The sequence below is a fragment of the Magallana gigas genome, chromosome 6 (genome assembly GCF_963853765.1).
Source record: "Magallana gigas chromosome 6, xbMagGiga1.1, whole genome shotgun sequence".
Taxonomy (NCBI): Eukaryota; Metazoa; Mollusca; class Bivalvia; order Ostreida; family Ostreidae; genus Magallana; species Magallana gigas.
The window spans coordinates 32,844,309-32,867,245 of NC_088858.1; the positions used below are offsets into that span (position 1 = coordinate 32,844,309).

Genomic DNA, 22,937 nt, shown 5'->3' on the forward strand with positions numbered 1-22,937 from the left:
ACTTTAACATATCTTGACAAAGGATGTAAATAAGTGTAAAATAAAATTCCATTATCGTATTTTCAAAGAAGTTACGAGACACACTTCATCATGCGGCCATCTTGGACTTTCTCCTTGATCCGTTAATAATACCTCGATTGTTTGTTAAAATGTGCATGCTATTTTGATTGTTATAAGTCCGAAATCGATATTAAAATGAATAATCGGGCAATATTGATGTAATTTCGGGCAGGTAGCATCGTTTTTGACCCCCCCCCCCCAAATTAAAAAACGATGCTACCTGCCTGAAATTACATCGCAGACTCATCCAAAAAATCTTGACAAGCAAACAAAAAAAAATAAAAAAAAATAAAGGGGACATTGAAAATCTTCTATATCTTTATCCGTGGGGGAGGGCGGGAGCTGGTGTGGTATATATCTGTTACTTCAATTTCACTCTTAATTTCCTTAATTAATACTTACATACTCCCCCAAAAATGAGAGGGGGGAGGCTCCATGATAATTAAATTTTTTATATGTAAACATGGTAAATGCAAGCCCCCCCCCCCCCCCGACTGATGCTTCGTGCCTGAATTTTATGTCTCATACGAGGAATAGACCCCCACGTCACCTTTTACAAAACATATAAATTTATCAATATCATTATTAATGTCATGAAAAAACATCCGAAAAATGTTTTAAAAATAGGTTTCTTATAACAATAGTGCCTTGATTGATTGTCAATTTGCTACATAGAATACACATGTGATGCAAAATGTGTCACAATTATTTGACTAAATTCATGAAGCAAACGTTAACAAGTTTCCGAATTCGGCATTTTTGTTCGATAAAATATGGGTTTAAACTCAAACAACAGTATATTTAGTCATTCAGTGTTGATAAGGAAATTAAAAAAAAAATGTTCAGATATCGAAAAAGCAACGCAAGAAAACAAACAGTTATCATACGATATTCTTGTTTCTCATAATTATTATAGTAGTTGACCCCGTGACGCCACAGTTCATCCCGCGCCAAATCGGCTTGATTAAAAATCGTTCTGAAGGTGTGAAATCGTGTTTTCCCCAAATATCTCGAAAAGTACTTATGCGACCGCAGTAAAATTTTCAGGATGTTTTTACACATAGATCTCCATTATATCAAAAATTGACCGCACTATACATGTAGGTAGTCTAGATACCGTTTGTCCCTGGTATACTTTAGAGAGAGAGAGAGAGAGAGAGAGAGAGAGAGAGAGAGAGAGAGAGAGAGAGAGAGAGATTTTTCAAAAAATGAAACATTTGGAAAATGATTAATTCAATTATAATTTAATTTATAAATAGGGAAATAATATTGTAACCAGTAAATTGAATTTTAAACAAAAATTTCACTTTTGTGTTATCCTAGAACCGTACATCGCGGATTTAATTACAGGTAACAAGTCTTAAACATCCGGGGATATAATTACATGTATATACAATACGAACCACCGAGGGGTAAGAATATTAATCAAGGTGACAGTCTGGCAATTTATAATTGTATTGTTTATTGGCTAAATTCAAATGAATTATAAGCTGTTGAAACATATGTACATAATTATAAATATATAATGCTACACTCTATCCAATCAAAATCAAACAGTTCGCTATTGACGTTAAACAATATTCTAAAAAAATATTATTCATACATGTACATTCATAGGAGGAGAGACCCTATAAATCAATAAATCAAATGATTATAATAATGATAATAATAGTAATATTAATAATAATAGTGATAGTAATAATACATCAGTTGGATGTACTAGTTATCCGACATCCCGTTTTTTACCTGCCTCACGCAGAAACATTGCGAGATGGCACAATTGTTTGCGATTATGAATGGCAAGGAGTTGAACTAACTTAAACATTGAAGGACGAGACCAGTAATATTTTTTTAAATACAATACCCGTAGACTTTTATAAAATGGACAGATAAGTATGAAATGGAATTCATCCTCGACTTCACCTAAATTACAATATTTACAGATACGCATCGATCTGACAGTTCCATTATAACGGCCTTGCTCTACCAAAAGCATATGCGATGACAGTCTATATTTTGTTAAAAGGACAACAAGGTTTTCCGGAATATTTTTACTCAAATAAAATTGTAACGAAAAAGTGTCAGGCAGATACTTGTACAATAAACATTTAGAGGATGACTCGAAAAATGCGTCTCTTTCCTGAATAAAAAAATCAGACAACCTCTGCTTTACAATTTTTAAGAAAACATTAGTGTTAGCCACATTTTGTGAAAGCCAGACTTCATGCATACCCAGAGATACTAATAATTCTCTGACATTAAAACACCATGTATTTGGTATCAACTGTGAGACCATTTCCTCATATACATTGCGTAATATACAATTTTCTGTTTTAATCAATTTCAACCAATACTTAATGATACGCAATTTACGTATAATACTCATAGGTAGACGACCTAACTCTGAATAAACCATAAAGTTTGACGTACATTTTTTAACTTTCAAAATTCTTTTACAAAAATTTGTGTGAACTCGTTCTATTTCATCACCAGAATGAAAACCCCATATCTCGGAGCCATAGTTAAGAACGCTAGATACATAGGTGTCAAAAATGCTTAATTTAGTCTCAATATTTAAATAAGTTTCATTACATAGTTTTAGAATACCAAACATACATTTCCTACCCTGCATTGCAATTGTTTTCTGTGTAACATTAAAATTCCCATTAAAATTCAAATTGATTCCTAAATAATTGAAACAATTAACAACCTCAACATGCTTTTGGTCATAGGTCCAAAAATCATTTTTACACATTCTACCCGCATGTCGAAAAACAACTATTTTTGTTTTATCTGTGTTCACACCAATATTCCAATCATTACTAAATTGATACAATTGATTCAACATACCCTGTAGACTCTCCCTTGAATTAGCTATTAACACAGTATCATCAGCATACATTAAAAGAAAAAGCGAAAGGTCTCTGAAGTCAACAGGTTCACAACAACTTCGAATAAGATCCATTTCAAAATCATTAATATATAATGAAAAAAGAAAAGGCGACAAAGCCTCTCCTTGCATAAGTCCAGTTGTTGACGAAAAATAATTTGACAGTTCAGACTTATATCTGACACATGATTTTAACTCACAATAAATATGCTTAATAATACTTAACAACTTTCCCGTGACTCCATTTGTAGCAAGTTTGTATAATAACTTGTTTCTATTCACACTATCAAACGCTTTTCTGTAATCAACAAAACAACAATATAATTTCTTTTTCTTTTTCAAATATAAAGATACTAAACTAGTAAGTGCAAAAATGGCATCTGTGGTACTATGACCTGGCTTAAACCCAAACTGCGCATCGCTTATGATACCATTGTCGTCAGACCAGCGAAGTAATTACGGGTTGATGTTTGCAACATTGCCACCTTTGGTCTTCTGTACTATGTATGTGCATGTATTTTTAAAATACACTTATTTGATCTACTGTTTGCAGGTAATATACACAAGTACAGAAACTCGCTCAAGCTGAGCTCGGTGCAACCAACCTATAGAAATAGCGTTTGTGAAATTTATTAAACTTAGCGACAATTTGAAGTCTTGTTACCTTCTTACATGTATCAAAACAACAACAATCACATTGAAAAAAAAAACCCCCAAACAGTCTCACTTTAATGACTTAATTAAACTACAAAACTTGATACAGTTATTTTAGCATGATTTTGAAGTCAATATAAAACATTTTTTTCCCAAATGTTATATTTTACTCTCTTTTATTTAAAAAAAATCCGTTCAATGGGTAACAATGCGGCGTAGACAATCGCCGTTATTGACGATGTGGTGATGTGGTTCTTGTTCTGTGCACCTGACTCCATGAAACATGATATGAGATTGTCTTAGTATTCCGAATTCTTTTAAAGGGGGGGGGGGGGTATTTAACAATCGGGTTCGTAATTCAACATAATTATTACACTCCAAGATGGAAACTATAGGAACATCACTGGGAACATTAGTCTGATCATCAGAGTTGAGAAATGACTACATGAAGTTTATGAGCATTAGATATGAAAAAACGTCATCATTGGGTAAACATTTGGTTGCTTACAATCTGCATAAGGTATTTTTTAAGCGTTGCATTAGTACTGCACAGCAACAAAGGTCATTCTTATCTGCTGAGGTAAAGAACCGCACCTGTTAAACGCTCACCATCTATACATCATAGTGCCAAATATTCATCTCTTTTCGGGATGGATTTTTTATACACTGATTTTAGGTGGGAAGTGCCTATGGTAATTACAAGAAAGAGTTATATAATATGTAATGAAATTATAAGTTTTTAAGAGATAACAAGAAAGTCTAATTAGATGGATTAAAAATGAAGAACCAAATAATAACTATTAATTGAGGATTAGAATCTGCATTTTATAGCAAACATGCACCTACAGTATTTTGGAAAATCAACACAATACATTCTCACATGCCTTTAAAAGATTAATATCAGATGAAAACATGAAATGTTTGTACAGTTCTTGATCCAATCAATTACTATGAGACAGAGTTTAATGTTATGTGCAAATTAAGGTGAAATAACAAAAGAAAATAATTTATTATGAGAAATCATGAGAAAAATATCTGTGATATATGGGAACATTTATCCTATGTGAAAAATCATGGGATATATCCCATTTTCTTTATTTTGTGGGATTTTTTGTCCTATATGGGAGAATTAATCCCACCTTTTAACAATTATGGGATTTTTTTCTCCCACATGGGACGATTTATCCCACAGTACTTTTTCTCCCATGGGATTTTGGTGGGGTTTGAGATGGGATGAAAAATCCCACCAAAATCCCATGGGATTTTGATATTTGAGAGACAATTATAAGAAAACTAGAGCAATGTGTACATTCATGCTGACATGATAGGATCAAAGTAAAATGTCCCACTAAGATATATAAACAAAAGTAAGCTATGTCCAACGGAAATGGTAGCGAAAAGCCCGGACCTTGTCATGTCCGGACTTAAATGTCGCACTGTTCTTAACTGTTTGATTTAAGGCATAATGTTTAAAAAAAAATAAAAATCGCGTTTTGGATAACTTAATTAGGCAGTCTGTCAGTTAGCAGCTTATACTGTTTGTCTTAATGAGCGAAAGCACGTGTGACAACTCAGTTTATCTCAAACGGCCGAGGGCCAGTTGCAATTTACCATGTTATTTCTAAAAAAAAAAAATACAAAGCCTCCGCTTTTATGTTACTGTTTATAAAAGTGCGTGATCTTATAAAGTTTGGCTTTAAAATAGACAATAGCAAAAGAAGAATCGCCAGGTTCTAAAGTTTGTGTTTACAAGCATGATTACAAATGGATTATATTAAAAAATAATCAAAGGTGATAATAGGAACTTGATGTTTATATTTAGTTAGAGTCTAAAAATTTTTTTTTTTGCCTAGCATAGAAGTGGGCAATAACTTTTGAAGTGTATCCACACATACGAATGCGCACGTCTAGAAATGAACAAACATAATCATTTATTTCTAAACTTCCATTAAACACTTTAATATACATGTGATGTATTTTAAGATTGAAATGGTCACATATACATGTATATGTATTACAATGAACTTTATATCATTTTGCTCGATTTGATTTCATTTTGTTTCTGCATGTAGATTTCTCTTCGTCTTGTTTCGTTTCGTTTCGATTTGATTTCGCATGGTATGCTTCATTTCGTTTTTAATTGGTAGATTTCGTTTCGTTAGATTTCGTTTCGTTTCAGTTCATTTCGTTTCGTTTCCATTTCGTTTCGCACTTTACAGGTATCCTCAATTTGAACAGTTTATACCTTAAATAAATGGTCTTTGATGGATGGAGGGTAATATATCCTGCAATATTTAACTCCTTCATTTCTTCAGAAGATACACATTAAATTAAGATTTATCAGGAAGTTATCATGAGAAACTTTGCATTGATTCTCCTTCATCATGAGTATTCAATGATATTTTAGATATTTCGAAATATTACCACGAATGGTCCGCCATAAACAAGACCAGAATGGAAGAAAGGGGGACAATCTTTTATAAAGTGGGCTTTTCCGTAACTTGGACAAAAAGGAGAAACGCCACTATATAGCACCTTTCCTTGGGGAGGGGGGGGGGGGCTACCATTAACTAGCCATTTTTTCGGTGGTGGGAATAGCAAGGGGGAAATAGCACTATACAGCATTCGGCAGGATATATGAATATGTCCACTTTTGAAATTTAGATTTTAAAAAAAATGTAAATTCATATGTCTGCAATATTTTTAGATTATTATACTTTCATGTTAAATACTAAACTCTGATTGGTTTAGACGCAGTTGATAATCCGTTCTATTACCCTCAGCGTTGGCAACACACTTAGCAACGGGTAACATTATATAAATAGTGCCTGTTTGGGAGGGTAACAGTTGAAATTGACACCCCGAGAAAACCATTGTCAAATGATTTTCGAGGGGTGTTAATTTCAACTGTTATCCTCCCAAACAGGCACTATTTATTTTGTTATACTGAATGTCTTAATTTTTAAGAAAATTTTACTGCTTTTACATAGGAATAACGTGAATTCTACAGCGAACCGTACGCGCATAATTTTCGCGCATGTAAATTTTTTTAATGTTACCCGTTGCTAAGTGCGTTGCTAACGCTGAGGGTAATAGAAAATATTATTAACTGCGTCTTACCCAATCAGATTTCAGTATTTAACATGAAAGTATAACAAAACGACTTGTTACATGCGCGTAAATGATGCGCGTATGGTTCGCAATAGAATTCAAGTCATTTCTATAGAAAAGCATTTAAGTTTTCTTTAAAATTGCCATTCAGTATAATAAAATAAACAGTGCCTGTTTGGAAGGATAACAGTTGAAATCGACACCCCTCGAAAACCATTGTCAACCTCCGCTTCGCGTCGGTTGTCTCGGGGTGTCAATTTCAACTGTTACCCTCCCAAACAAGCACTATTTATATAATATGAAATAGTTATCTTATGAATTTGTGTTTACTATTTTTTTCTTCTTACGTGCTATAGTGTTTTAAAATCTTTGTTTTCAAAAGTTTCCCAGTGTCAATACAAGCCGTGTAAAAATGGCGCTACGTGCATTGATCTCAAAGATGATTTCATGTGTCGCTGTACCACAGACTACGTTGGAAAAATATGTGACCGTAAGTTGGTTTTTAATGTCCTGATACACTGCATTTTATTTTTCATAAATAAAATAAATATGTCCCTAACATGCATATGTAGACAAAATTCAGGCAAAGAAAATAAATTTCCAAAGATAGATCAGAAACCGTGGGCCACGTACCTTCCACTTGAATTATGTCATGGATATTCACTTAAAAAAGTAAATATCGTATAGCAAATCGCCAAAATTTTAGTTGCTATGAAGTTTTGAATCTGTTCTTTTGTTTTTCTTCTTGTATATAGTGAGAGTAGGTCTCTGTGACACAGAAAACGGCTGGCAACGCTTTGGAAGCAACTGTTATAGGTTGATCAACGGCACCAAAGCGTCCTGGAATGACGCCATGTAATAAAGTTTATTCTATCTATTTGCAAAATCACCATCGTTGCTTGTAAAATTAGTTTCGAAAAACAGTTATGCTGTTTTTTTCAAATGCAGCAGAACAAGCAGAGGAATTATACATGCTATTGTTAACTGAACTGCAAAATTAGGGAGTAAATTACAATGATTAAACATTTTTATATATGACGCAAAACATTTGCGTTTTGAAAATAATGCGTTAAAAAAACCTCTTTCCCCAGAAACCTCTGTGGAGAGTTAGATGCTAGTCTCCCGGTGATTGATTCCCTAGAGATTCAAACAGAAGCCAATGATTTCGCCAAACTAAAGAAAGCCAATTTTTGGACAGGGATCAGCAACGATGGTTCTGTGTATTTCACTAGAAATTATTATTCATCTGAACACGTCGAACTGAATATCACTAAGTTTTATTGGCACAAACTACAACGGTCTCGAAGGTAAAAATTACTGTAAAAGTGGTTATTTACGGTGGTGGTTAATAAGTACGCTTTATCTTTTGTCAAACAATATGTGGATGCATAATTTGTCCCACTTGATTTTTTTACCATACGCACAAAGGGTACTTTTTGCGGTTTTCTGCGTACCGTGTAACTATGATAGTGTAAATCCCCCCCCCCCCCACGCGTAAATAACCACTTTAAACAGTAGTAAAATTAAAAATAATTCGATTGATACAGATAGTGGGTGTCATAACAGTCACATGTTTGTTAATTATTATTTTTTTATTTGAATTTCAGAAAAGATGGTTTGTGTGTAATGCTAAAGTATCCAGACAATATACACGTAACTAACCATGGAAATTGGTTTCCCATTCAGTGCTCCTATCTGAATGATGTTGTTTGCAGTAAACCTGTCGGTCAGTACATGTACTTCATTATGAATTTATCAATTTATAATACTATCATTTATTTGTTTAAAATGCAATTTTATCAAAGTCATATTATATACTAATCAACCTGAGGTCCGATATCATATAATTTCGATAGATAATGATATAGTGAAGAAAATGCACTTCACGAACTGATAAAAATTCATCAAAGGAATGAACTAATACAATTTCATGTAATACGAACAAATTTGATACAGGTAAAGTGTACATAGTTAAAAAAAAACCACGCCAATAAAATAGACATGATATACAATGTATATCGTTTAAAACAGCAGACGACATAATATTCAGTGGTAATTTCCTCTTGTTTTAGGAACATGTCCAAGAGGCTGGTTTTTCCACATCAGCAAGTGTTATAAAATGTTAGACGACTGGCAGTCAACGTGGATGAAGGCGAGCGACCATTGCAGAACACTGAATTCTACTCTGCTGGAGATCACAAGGTCTTACTATAAACCATGGGCACTAATATCAATATTTATTTTCAGTGAAGATGTACATATTCATGAAAAAAAAACTTCTTTTTTTTGGGATATTGCAATTTTAGCACAGAGAGAGAGAGAGAGAGAGAGAGAGAGAGAGAGAGAGAGAGAGAGAGAGAGAGAGAGAGAGAGAGAGAGAGAGAGAGAGAGAGTATGCTGTTAGTCTTTCAGTCTTTTGAAAGCATTGACCTCGTCCATATCTTTTGAGCAGTATTTTATATTTTTGAGGCTATGCCTGAAAGGTGTCGATCAAAAAAATAATTTGTAGTAAATAAAGGTCAAACTTTTTCCATTGGACTTGTAGTCGTCGTCATAGACATAATACTCCTGTTTATCGCCATGCTTGCGTTCTTCGATACGGCATTAGCCTCGTTTTCAGTACGATATGAATATTCATGACTATCTCATGAAGAATGGATTATATTATCGCATATACACATCTTATTGTATTGCAGTGATGTAGAGCAAAATTTTATGCAAACATTCTTACAACGGCAACGATCTGGAATCGGGAACGACGGGAAATTTTGGCTGAATCTAAGACGTAAGATTGACAAAATAATAATCATTTTTAAAGCGAACATCTAGATTTTTGTTGTTGCTGGGTTTTTTTTTTTTTATGAAATTCAACTTGTTGTAAATGATATAAGATCGTTGGAAAGAGCGGATAACCAAATTTATATACATACACTGTAAATGATTTTGAATTAATCTCATAATCCAGACTTCAGTTATATACTGTAAAGTGTAAACGTTATATACTGTAAACGTATTTTATTTGGCGTGTACGATATTTGGCGGGAATTAGTTTCTGAACAAGTTGGCGTAGATTTGAAGTAGCGTCTTCCTGAATGTGACTATTATGTATGTATGGCATTTAGCGATGTACTTGATTAAGCGGAAGCCGCGTTCCGCCAAAAGCGCTAAATAGAATACACAGCCAAATGTAGTACGTTTACAGTATACTCTAACATAATCGAGAAAAAATGATCGCTGTCGTAGATGAGAATAATTGCCTTTAAATTATAGGCCAAAGTGCCCCAGCACAGAAATATTGGGCTTGGGAATCATCAAAACACAAGGCAGCCTTATACACAAAACTGTCAACTAACACAGCCGCGTTAGGAGAGTGTGCCTACATGGATATAGGTAATTCTTGTATTTCTCCTGAAATGAAAATTTTAATAATAAATAAATAAATAAAAGTTGTCTCTATATCGAGTTGAGTCTAAGGATTCAAACAAATAACGCCAAAAATCCACAACAAACAAATACTAGTTGCTTGGATGAGTGCAAACTTTTTTTAAAAAAAGAAACAATACAAGATAACTGAAGTTTAAACTAATTGAATGTATATCATTTGCATTAAAGATAGGAACGGAACCTGGTTGTCGGACGACTTGTGTTCGGCATCTTTTGGTGTGGTCTGTAGCTATGATGTAGGATCGCGAAACTGGATTGCCAACAAGGAAATGGATGCACATAAAGGTTGGAAAATCAATCAATATTACTTTCCGTTTGGTTCGGTCTTCTGTATTAACTAGTAAGAACGTTTAGAAGGAGAGCTAATTTAAAAATAAAGGTTGACTTCGTTTGAACTAATATTATAAGTAAAAAATACCCACACAAAACCAAAACCAATGGTTGGTATACTGTGGAATCATTAGAATTCGTGGGTAGCCCTTCCCCACGAATTCACATCCTCGACGAAAACAAATGTTGAAAGAATAAGTTTTCTTACTAAAACTGAAAACTGACGCATCAACGAAATTACATCCCTATGAAAAACCAAATATCCCGCAATACACGAAAATATGTCCTCGATTACAAATTTAAATGATTCCACAGTATGAACATTAGGTGTTGATTAAGCCATATCTTTTTAAAAGATCTGAACGACCGACAGTCTTCATGTGGTAAAGGATGGATTGACTGGACTGACGGCTCGGAGTCCTCGTGCTTTTTCCTGATCACCGAACTTTTGACTTGGGAATCTGCAGAATACAAATGTCAGCAAATGGGAGGACACCTTATAAGCATCGACGACAATGCAGAGCAAGCTTTTATTGCCGGTAATTAAGATTGATTGAATGAATGTTTTCCAAATTTTCCAAAATCACACAATTCATTCCAAGATTTTGTTGTTAAAACTTTCTTGGGCAATATTATTTAGCTTTAATATCAAGCTCTACAAAAGTATCACAGTTGAATCCAAAAGTTACAATCTAACCAATGCTATGCAAGGCAACGGTGCTTCAGACACAGCAACAATATAAATAGAAAAATGTCGAGTCGTTGATAAATGCTAAAGTTGATGATACATGTAAATTGTTTAATATTTTATACTAGGTCTTTTGAGGTTTGAAGCGGCTGATGGTTCTGTCTGGATTGGAGCTAACTGTCGAGAAGAAGGGGTTGGATACCAATGGACGGACGGCGAACCGTTTGTTTATTACAACTGGTTTCCAGGTATAGTTATTTTAACCAATGCGCAAAGAAAGATTGGACCTAGCTAATAAGCGTATAACGTGTCTTAATATAATGGTAACACAAACTATCCGTTTCAGGAATAAAAAGACCATTATAATTTTTGTTCTTTTAGCAGTCAAAATAGTATTTGAATAATAGTAAAACACGCATATAACGAAGTGCCAGGGACGTGCGATTTTACTTCGTTATAAGCATAATTCGTTATATCCGTCAAGTTTACAATATGTAATTAAGTCTCGGGGAATAAGAATCACTTCGCTGTAAGCGTCAATTCATTTTGAGCGTATTTGCTTTAACCGTGTTTTACCGTAATAAGATCTAATTTTTATTTTTATAGATGAGCCCGACCACGTGATCGACGGAGACGAAGATTGTGTCGCCATGTTTATATCTAATGCAAAATGGACCGACAGACCATGTGGGCAGTTGCATCCAGGCATTTGCGAGAAATCAAGTCAGTGAAGAAAACAATTCCCAAACATTATCAATATTTAACACGAATGAAATCAATGGAGTTGTAATTCCTATTAGTCGATAATAAACTATAAAAATTATATTTCCTTTGTCTGCAGGCATTGGTACATCGGATTCTGAGACAGAATCAAATGAAATACAAAAAACAATAGGTATCTGTTTTTATTTTGTTTAATATAGTTTAACTTTTAAATGTTCTTTAAAACGAGTTGAACGTCGTTTTAAAACTAAATGTTTTAATTTAGTTGTTGATGAATATTGTCCAAATGGATGGGTACCATACAAAGACAACTGCTTCTTGATTAAGAAAAACACAACAACCTGGGACGAAGCAGACACCATATGTCGCCGACAAGGCGCAGATCTTGCCTCAATTTCAGATCGCGTGGAACAATACCTGGTGTTCAGTCAACTTTCTGAAGGTAGGAATTATAAACTTTAATCTCCTAATGGGAAGGACTGTACTTTTCATAGTATTTAAATTGAAAATCTTCATTCTCAGAAGGAATAAATTGTAATATTACTCTAGCTAAAGCACGTGCTTCCTCTCATTTCTTTTAAAAGAAGTTTACATCAGTGGTATTTAAAAATAGTTTGTGTTTAAAGACAATTCAAGTGATGAGAAATAAGATGTTATTCTTCTTATGTCAGATTCTGTATCCGCCAATTATGGATTTTGGATTGGTCTTCGCGATAGAAAGGATCAAACTTTCCGATGGGCAGACGACAGTGACGTCACATACGTTAAATGGCAGAGTAGTGAACCACAGGGATTCAACCCTTACAAACAAGGGTGTACATATATAAGCTTTTATGTGAGTTGTATCCCCTAAATTCATTAATGATTTCCTAACTTTTCAAAGATGATTGACTGTCACTCATTTATTATTGTAAGCTATACTCTGTCCCGAGTTTTTGCTTCCACCACTTTTTGCTTGATATTTCAATAATTGTAAATACCATTGTGCTCAAACTACGTTCATCCACTAATATGAAAAATGTCCAGATTATCTGTTTTGAAACGCCCCCATTACCGCTTCAGGTTTCAATACACATCCAAAAATTGAAAGTGTACGGAGATTTTGCATTGCATCAGCCATTAATAAGCCCGGATGATAATGTTAAAAAATTGCGCGATGTATTCCGAGTGTATTCCGAATGGAGAAAAGATGTAAACATTTCCCATTACAAATCTCCGTAAAAAAATTGTTTTCGTTCCTGTGAAATTTTATGAGTGAAAAGGGATAATTGTTCAATGAAGATATTTTGGATATATTCCCTTTCATCGATTTTAATTGTATTTCTTTCACAGGTATGTGCATTTTTGTTAAAAATCATCAAAAATTGATGGAAGCAATAACTTGGGACAGACTATAATATTATTATTATTATTATTTATTTTGAACTATTCAAACATTGTGTGACATATGAAATTTTATAATTTTAGAATGGACTTTGGGCTGATAAAGCTTGTGAATCTTATATGCCTGGATATGTTTGTAAAATGAAAAAGCAAAGAAATGGGGCTGGAGATAAATTGCCTTTTTCAGAAGGGTGTGACCGGGTAATTACGACTAAAGTGTATCGTTACTGATGCAAACATGTTGAATTTTCTTAAATGTATTCTGATTAATTCATAAATTAATGATATTGAGTGCTTATATTATTTAACATATACAGTACAATACAGTTGCCTATTATGTATATTGACAAAAGAAATTATTTTCTGTTATAAATATAACTTTTTTATTATACGTATTGTAAAGGCATCTTAATGTTTGTATGCTACTGTATTTACATATCTGATTAAGGTTATATTTATAATTCATAATAAAATTCATGTATTTTGGAATTAATTTAGGGAGGAGTAGATGATTGCAAGGTAAATTATACATAATTATTGTTATATTATATTATTATACTTATCTTCAATATCTATGAAGGACTACGTTGGATATGAGGGCCTATGTTATAAAGTATTTGCCACCCCTAAAACGTGGGATGGTGCAAATACGTTTTGTAAATCAAATAAAGGTAGCCTAGCAACGATCAGTTCATTGTAAGTAATACTTAATGTATATTTTGTTTTATATGTAACGATAGTAAATTCAAGGTTTTGCAACTTTCATCTGTTTTGTAATTATATGAACATATCAATTGAACAAAGTGTTCATATCCACGAACTGTTTCATTTGATTTTATGATTATTCAACAAATACATAATCAATTGTCAGGGAAAGATATCTATTACAAAGATAAGTATTACACATGACAAAGTTGCATATCCAGTTTATTATTAACCGTAACGTTGTCTATTGACCAGAGTAATAAAGTCGTTAATGTTTTGAATCAAATGAAAAAACAGCAAAACAAAACGTATTATAACAAACAAAAACATTTTTTGGTTCATTTTCTTCTTTTCACACAGACACGTATCCAGTTTTCTGGCCAGTCACCTTGGGAACGTGTACTCTGTAGGTTTGAGGGCCTGGATTGGGTACAGTGCGAACCAAAATACAAGTTCTTGGTCAAGTGGGAAAACTCCATTGTTACGGCAAACATTTTTGAATTTTGGTAAATGCTCCATGATTCAGTCAAATTGTTGGTATATAAAATTTCAATTAAAACAATTACATTATGTCTAGATATTGTTAATGTAATGTTAATTAATACATAATTAGTTAAAAACATAAGGAAGTAATAAAAATAACAATATTGAAAATACACGTAATACTATGCATATCTTTACAGCAACTAATTCTACACGAAGATGTGGCTTTTTGCACACATCGCTGCTATTGGCTCTAGGTCTTTGTCAGGAAAAGCATTACTTTATATGTGAGAAACAGCGTGCAGGGTACCTACCTAATTCTTCCACCATAACCCTTAACTCGAACTCAAGACAGGAAATTATCTGCCCTCATGGCTGGTACAAGCATAACAACAACTGTTATAAGGTAAGGAATTGGAGATATTGATGCGAGGAGGACTGCCTTTTATAAAAGAGCATTATACAATATCTTGGAGTGATTACTATTGCAAGAAATGTTCACAAAATAATTGATGTAAGACTTTCTCCAATCTCTGATGATATTTTCCTGGTTCTATGATGAAACATAAGATAGCTGATAATCAATCATCATTTATCAATTTGATCGTAGGTCCTTTTGTAAAACAAAGTCCAAATCTGTTAAATTAAGCTTACCGTACGCGTGTGTCTTGTTCTAGCTTTCTCTTCCACAATGCCCTTTTTTTTTTACTGAAAAATGATTGAGATGGACTGAAATCAACCTTATTAAGATATACAATCACAAAAAATTTGTTGTCAGTTTGGTGCATGATGAAATTTTTTTTTAGGAATTTTTACAAACACTTCCATGGACAAAAGCACGAAAACATTGCAGAAGTTTAGGAGGTCGTCTGGTTTCAATACAAGATGAGAGAGATGTCGATTTTGTTTACAATACATTCAAAGGGTAGGTCAACCTGCTTATAAAAGAAGATTCATTGGTATTTCAAATTGTGATGAATATAATGAAAGTTAATATATTTTTTAAATGTACAAAATAGATCTTAAGTTTTTATTTAATCATGCAGAGAATTTAACACTTTATGTTTAGATTTTTTTTTTAAATTATAGAGAAATGTTCATTCATATGTAAAAAGCACTAAAACATTGTATGGCAAAATAAATTGAAACAATTTGACAAACGATTTTGAAAATTGCACATGATTTTTTAATCAATTTATATGATAATAATATTAAGAGACAAAATTTCTTTCTTTAAATTGTTAAAGCATCATTAGAACAGATTGGTGGGTTGGATATAACAGAAGAGACTCTACTAAAGGTATGTTTATGTGTTATGACATTTTAAAATGTTAATATAAAGAAATTAAGTTTTACATAGGCATATACACTACTTATTGATTAAATAATCACATTTCTTAGGTTTTTTCGAAACATTTTTTCTTTTCATCTTTAAACAAATATTATGTACCGGTATATTAGAAAGTTTAACCTATTTTCATGCAGATACAAATATTTCAAAGTTCACCCTTATTGTTGTTCATACAAAAAAGCACTGTTTAGATTATAATGTATTTCCTTCTTTTAAAGTTTGGCATTGGTCTGACAGTCCTGAAAACCAATTTTCTCCATTAAATTCTGGAAGTGGAATCCAGAATTGCGCATTAATGCTTCAATCAAATGGGAAGTTCAAGAAAGACAATTGTATATTACATTATCCTTATGTATGCGAAGTCCAGTCAGGTACATCCGGGTTTTTTGGTGACTCAAGTTGTTATACATTGCTTAACAAGTGCATTTTAACTTTTTTTGTTTTAAAATATTTTTATTGCAAATTAGTTTGTTTTTGATGATGTGCTTTTTTTCCCCAGTATCTTCAGTACTGAGTTACCTTGACAACAAAACACAAGGTATGAAGTATAACATTAAACATTAAGAACGTCCAGCCAATATCAAATGTCAGTTAACTTGAGCCCTAGATAGATGTATACATGTAATTAAAAAAGGATAAATATTTTCTGATAAATATAATTAATATATATAATTGAATAATTACAAATATTTTAAGATAGGGATGACAATATAAAAAATGAATTGAAAATCGGGAGATCGCAACACGTTCCCACCCATTTCATTATTAATCTGTACATTTATTTTTGTGGATTGTATTTTCAAATAAATTCTGATAACTTCAGAAAAATGTAACGAGAGTGGATATTTCTTGCACGACAAGTTTTGTTATTCCATCAATGAAACGAAAATGTCGTACGTTTCTGCTCAGAGAATCTGTCAAATGCGCGGATCGGAATTAGCAAGCATCCACAACAATATGGAGTTGGAATTCATCTTGTCACTTCAAAAGGTTGTTTTACCAATCTACAAACAAGAATTAACAGTGCGACATTTAAGTCCGGACATGACAAGGTCCGGGCTTTTCGCTACCATTTCCGTTGGACATAGCTTACTTTTGTTTATATATCTTAGTGGGACATTTTACTTTGATCCTATCATGTCAGCATGAATGTACACATTGCTCTAGTTTTCTTATAATTGTCTCTCAAATATCAAAATCCCATGGGATTTTGGTGGGATTTTTCATCCCATCTCAAACCCCACCAAAATCCCATGGGAGAAAAAGTACTGTGGGATAAATCGTCCCATGTGGGAGAAAAAAATCCCATAATTGTTAAAAGGTGGGATTAATTCTCCCATATAGGACAAAAAATCCCACAAAATAAAGAAAATGGGATATATCCCATGATTTTTCACATAGGATAAATGTTCCCATATATCACAGATATTTTTCTCATGATTTCTCATAATAAATTATTTTCTTTTGTTATTTCACCTTAATTTGCACATAACATTAAACTCTGTCTCATAGTAATTGATTGGATCAAGAACTGTACAAACATTTCATGTTTTCATCTGATATTAATCTTTTAAAGGCATGTGAGAATGTATTGTGTTGATTTTCCAAAATACTGTAGGTGCATGTTTGCTATAAAATGCAGATTCTAATCCTCAATTAATAGTTATTATTTGGTTCTTCATTTTTAATCCATCTAATTAGACTTTCTTGTTATCTCTTAAAAACTTATAATTTCATTACATATTATATAACTCTTTCTTGTAATTACCATAGGCACTTCCCACCTAAAATCAGTGTATAAAAAATCCATCCCGAAAAGAGATGAATATTTGGCACTATGATGTATAGATGGTGAGCGTTTAACAGGTGCGGTTCTTTACCTCAGCAGATAAGAATGACCTTTGTTGCTGTGCAGTACTAATGCAACGCTTAAAAAATACCTTATGCAGATTGTAAGCAACCAAATGTTTACCCAATGATGACGTTTTTTCATATCTAATGCTCATAAACTTCATGTAGTCATTTCTCAACTCTGATGATCAGACTAATGTTCCCAGTGATGTTCCTATAGTTTCCATCTTGGAGTGTAATAATTATGTTGAATTACGAACCCGATTGTTAAATACCCCCCCCCCCCCTTTAAAAGAATTCGGAATACTAAGACAATCTCATATCATGTTTCATGGAGTCAGGTGCACAGAACAAGAACCACATCACCACATCGTCAATAACGGCGATTGTCTACGCCGCATTGTTACCCATTGAACGGATTTTTTTTAAATAAAAGAGAGTAAAATATAACATTTGGGAAAAAAATGTTTTATATTGACTTCAAAATCATGCTAAAATAACTGTATCAAGTTTTGTAGTTTAATTAAGTCATTAAAGTGAGACTGTTTGGGGGTTTTTTTTTTCAATGTGATTGTTGTTGTTTTGATACATGTAAGAAGGTAACAAGACTTCAAATTGTCGCTAAGTTTAATAAATTTCACAAACGCTATTTCTATAGGTTGGTTGCACCGAGCTCAGCTTGAGCGAGTTTCTGTACTTGTGTATATTACCTGCAAACAGTAGATCAAATAAGTGTATTTTAAAAATACATGCACATACATAGTACAGAAGACCAAAGGTGGCAATGTTGCAAACATCAACCCGTAATTACTTCGCTGGTCTGACGACAATGGTATCATAAGCGATGCGCAGTTTGGGTTTAAGCCAGGTCATAGTACCACAGATGCCATTTTTGCACTTACTAGTTTAGTATCTTTATATTTGAAAAAGAAAAAGAAATTATATTGTTGTTTTGTTGATTACAGAAAAGCGTTTGATAGTGTGAATAGAAACAAGTTATTATACAAACTTGCTACAAATGGAGTCACGGGAAAGTTGTTAAGTATTATTAAGCATATTTATTGTGAGTTAAAATCATGTGTCAGATATAAGTCTGAACTGTCAAATTATTTTTCGTCAACAACTGGACTTATGCAAGGAGAGGCTTTGTCGCCTTTTCTTTTTTCATTATATATTAATGATTTTGAAATGGATCTTATTCGAAGTTGTTGTGAACCTGTTGACTTCAGAGACCTTTCGCTTTTTCTTTTAATGTATGCTGATGATACTGTGTTAATAGCTAATTCAAGGGAGAGTCTACAGGGTATGTTGAATCAATTGTATCAATTTAGTAATGATTGGAATATTGGTGTGAACACAGATAAAACAAAAATAGTTGTTTTTCGACATGCGGGTAGAATGTGTAAAAATGATTTTTGGACCTATGACCAAAAGCATGTTGAGGTTGTTAATTGTTTCAATTATTTAGGAATCAATTTGAATTTTAATGGGAATTTTAATGTTACACAGAAAACAATTGCAATGCAGGGTAGGAAATGTATGTTTGGTATTCTAAAACTATGTAATGAAACTTATTTAAATATTGAGACTAAATTAAGCATTTTTGACACCTATGTATCTAGCGTTCTTAACTATGGCTCCGAGATATGGGGTTTTCATTCTGGTGATGAAATAGAACGAGTTCACACAAATTTTTGTAAAAGAATTTTGAAAGTTAAAAAATGTACGTCAAACTTTATGGTTTATTCAGAGTTAGGTCGTCTACCTATGAGTATTATACGTAAATTGCGTATCATTAAGTATTGGTTGAAATTGATTAAAACAGAAAATTGTATATTACGCAATGTATATGAGGAAATGGTCTCACAGTTGATACCAAATACATGGTGTTTTAATGTCAGAGAATTATTAGTATCTCTGGGTATGCATGAAGTCTGGCTTTCACAAAATGTGGCTAACACTAATGTTTTCTTAAAAATTGTAAAGCAGAGGTTGTCTGATTTTTTTATTCAGGAAAGAGACGCATTTTTCGAGTCATCCTCTAAATGTTTATTGTACAAGTATCTGCCTGACACTTTTTCGTTACAATTTTATTTGAGTAAAAATATTCCGGAAAACCTTGTTGTCCTTTTAACAAAATATAGACTGTCATCGCATATGCTTTTGGTAGAGCAAGGCCGTTATAATGGAACTGTCAGATCGATGCGTATCTGTAAATATTGTAATTTAGGTGAAGTCGAGGATGAATTCCATTTCATACTTATCTGTCCATTTTATAAAAGTCTACGGGTATTGTATTTAAAAAAATATTACTGGTCTCGTCCTTCAATGTTTAAGTTAGTTCAACTCCTTGCCATTCATAATCGCAAACAATTGTGCCATCTCGCAATGTTTCTGCGTGAGGCAGGTAAAAAACGGGATGTCGGATAACTAGTACATCCAACTGATGTATTATTACTATCACTATTATTATTAATATTACTATTATTATCATTATTATAATCATTTGATTTATTGATTTATAGGGTCTCTCCTCCTATGAATGTACATGTATGAATAATATTTTTTTAGAATATTGTTTAACGTCAATAGCGAACTGTTTGATTTTGATTGGATAGAGTGTAGCATTATATATTTATAATTATGTACATATGTTTCAACAGCTTATAATTCATTTGAATTTAGCCAATAAACAATACAATTATAAATTGCCAGACTGTCACCTTGATTAATATTCTTACCCCTCGGTGGTTCGTATTGTATATACATGTAATTATATCCCCGGATGTTTAAGACTTGTTACCTGTAATTAAATCCGCGATGTACGGTTCTAGGATAACACAAAAGTGAAATTTTTGTTTAAAATTCAATTTACTGGTTACAATATTATTTCCCTATTTATAAATTAAATTATAATTGAATTAATCATTTTCCAAATGTTTCATTTTTTGAAAAATCTCTCTCTCTCTCTCTCTCTCTCTCTCTCTCTCTCTCTCTCTCTCTCTCTAAAGTATACCAGGGACAAACGGTATCTAGACTACCTACATGTATAGTGCGGTCAATTTTTGATATAATGGAGATCTATGTGTAAAAACATCCTGAAAATTTTACTGCGGTCGCATAAGTACTTTTCGAGATATTTGGGGAAAACACGATTTCACACCTTCAGAACGATTTTTAATCAAGCCGATTTGGCGCGGGATGAACTGTGGCGTCACGGGGTCAACTACTATAATAATTATGAGAAACAAGAATATCGTATGATAACTGTTTGTTTTCTTGCGTTGCTTTTTCGATATCTGAACATTTTTTTTTTAATTTCCTTATCAACACTGAATGACTAAATATACTGTTGTTTGAGTTTAAACCCATATTTTATCGAACAAAAATGCCGAATTCGGAAACTTGTTAACGTTTGCTTCATGAATTTAGTCAAATAATTGTGACACATTTTGCATCACATGTGTATTCTATGTAGCAAATTGACAATCAATCAAGGCACTATTGTTATAAGAAACCTATTTTTAAAACATTTTTCGGATGTTTTTTCATGACATTAATAATGATATTGATAAATTTATATGTTTTGTAAAAGGTGACGTGGGGGTCTATTCCTCGTATGAGACATAAAATTCAGGCACGAAGCATCAGTCGGGGGGGGGGGGGGGCTTGCATTTACCATGTTTACATATAAAAAATTTAATTATCATGGAGCCTCCCCCCTCTCATTTTTGGGGGAGTATGTAAGTATTAATTAAGGAAATTAAGAGTGAAATTGAAGTAACAGATATATACCACACCAGCTCCCGCCCTCCCCCACGGATAAAGATATAGAAGATTTTCAATGTCCCCTTTATTTTTTTTTATTTTTTTTTGTTTGCTTGTCAAGATTTTTTGGATGAGTCTGCGATGTAATTTCAGGCAGGTAGCTTCGTTTTTTATTTTGGGGGGGGGGGGGGTCAAAAACGATGCTACCTGCCCGAAATTACATCAATATTGCCCGATTATTCATTTTAATATCGATTTCGGACTTATAACAATCAAAATAGCATGCACATTTTAACAAACAATCGAGGTATTATTAACGGATCAAGGAGAAAGTCCAAGATGGCCGCATGATGAAGTGTGTCTCGTAACTTCTTTGAAAATACGATAATGGAATTTTATTTTACACTTATTTACATCCTTTGTCAAGATATGTTAAAGTTTCTTTCAGTTTTAATAATGATTCAGTGTCAGTATAACAATTTAATTAAGCTATTTGGAGTTAAATTGCTGACTATAGCGCTCGAAAGAAAGGTGTTCTTTATTGGACAAGAAATTAAGACCAGGGACGTAATTACTTCCGAAATTATTACTTCATTATTACTTGATTGCATTTTTTAAACAAGGTTTAAATTGCTGAATTGTGAGTTTTGTCATTTTTTAAAAGATAAGTAACAATTAAGGCATATTTTGAACATTAGTTTCTTTTTGATAGTCTCATGCATGATTCTTTTGACCACTGATTGACGGACTATACCCGTGTATTAGCTAATGAATGCTTATTTTACACAGTCTAATTTGATTTCTGTTTTAGCTGTCAATAATCGAGTAGCTAATTATACACAAATCAATTTACTAGTCTAGAGGTGTGAAACCTCCTCTTTGTTCACCAGACTCGTGTACCATGTGTATACATACCCCAGACACACACGTGTCTGGAGCAGTAGCTTCGTTAGTTTACCTGTGCCATCGTCTCAGGTCAATCGTGTGTGAAGGGAGATTATGTAATCAACAACTGAATAATGAACATCAATCTGCCCATGCAAGCATTTAAGATATCGTAATCATCGGTAAAAAAGCCGACGAGAATAGCCAAAATACTTTAAAAAGAAACTTGATTGTAACAAAATAATTACAGATACAAATTTCTAAAGCTACAATACTTTAAATAACTAGATACGTCAAAACATCAGAGCTATATCAATTTTTTAAATTTTTGACTGCAAAATCGAATTTATTTTGTAATGCTTTTTAAGGTAATTACTTCCTGTTGATCTCATAACCTCTCTTCCGCATGTTGAATAAGCAAATTAATAAAATAATGTTAAATATGTCGCCTTAATTATAGTTATATTATGTAAGTACAACAAATAATTTTCTATAATATCAAACTGCTAGCATTCATGCCAAAAATACTCCATTTCATAGAGCTTTATTTGTGATGCTGAATAAGTAAATATATTATTCACCAATTCCTATAATTTGCTTTGTTTATCTGT

The 22,937-nt window shown here is 32.8% G+C and overlaps 1 protein-coding gene across 1 annotated transcript in view; it reads left to right on the forward strand.

Moving 5' to 3' along the window:
- Nucleotides 1-22,937, forward strand: part of LOC105344080 (macrophage mannose receptor 1) — a 50,680-nt gene that overhangs the window by 13,925 nt on the left and 13,818 nt on the right. The window contains exons 4-26 of the mRNA XM_034469008.2: nt 7,098-7,205; nt 7,471-7,570; nt 7,807-8,022; nt 8,323-8,441; nt 8,788-8,917; nt 9,412-9,500; nt 9,986-10,105; nt 10,328-10,444; nt 10,846-11,028; nt 11,306-11,425; nt 11,784-11,900; nt 12,019-12,072; nt 12,166-12,342; nt 12,572-12,735; nt 13,368-13,484; nt 13,864-13,979; nt 14,349-14,494; nt 14,672-14,877; nt 15,278-15,396; nt 15,719-15,771; nt 16,041-16,193; nt 16,322-16,360; nt 16,646-16,812. Coding sequence (XP_034324899.2) covers nt 7,098-7,205; nt 7,471-7,570; nt 7,807-8,022; nt 8,323-8,441; nt 8,788-8,917; nt 9,412-9,500; nt 9,986-10,105; nt 10,328-10,444; nt 10,846-11,028; nt 11,306-11,425; nt 11,784-11,900; nt 12,019-12,072; nt 12,166-12,342; nt 12,572-12,735; nt 13,368-13,484; nt 13,864-13,979; nt 14,349-14,494; nt 14,672-14,877; nt 15,278-15,396; nt 15,719-15,771; nt 16,041-16,193; nt 16,322-16,360; nt 16,646-16,812 — 2,930 coding nt within the window. The remainder of the gene's footprint in view (nt 1-7,097; nt 7,206-7,470; nt 7,571-7,806; nt 8,023-8,322; nt 8,442-8,787; nt 8,918-9,411; nt 9,501-9,985; nt 10,106-10,327; nt 10,445-10,845; nt 11,029-11,305; nt 11,426-11,783; nt 11,901-12,018; nt 12,073-12,165; nt 12,343-12,571; nt 12,736-13,367; nt 13,485-13,863; nt 13,980-14,348; nt 14,495-14,671; nt 14,878-15,277; nt 15,397-15,718; nt 15,772-16,040; nt 16,194-16,321; nt 16,361-16,645; nt 16,813-22,937) is intronic.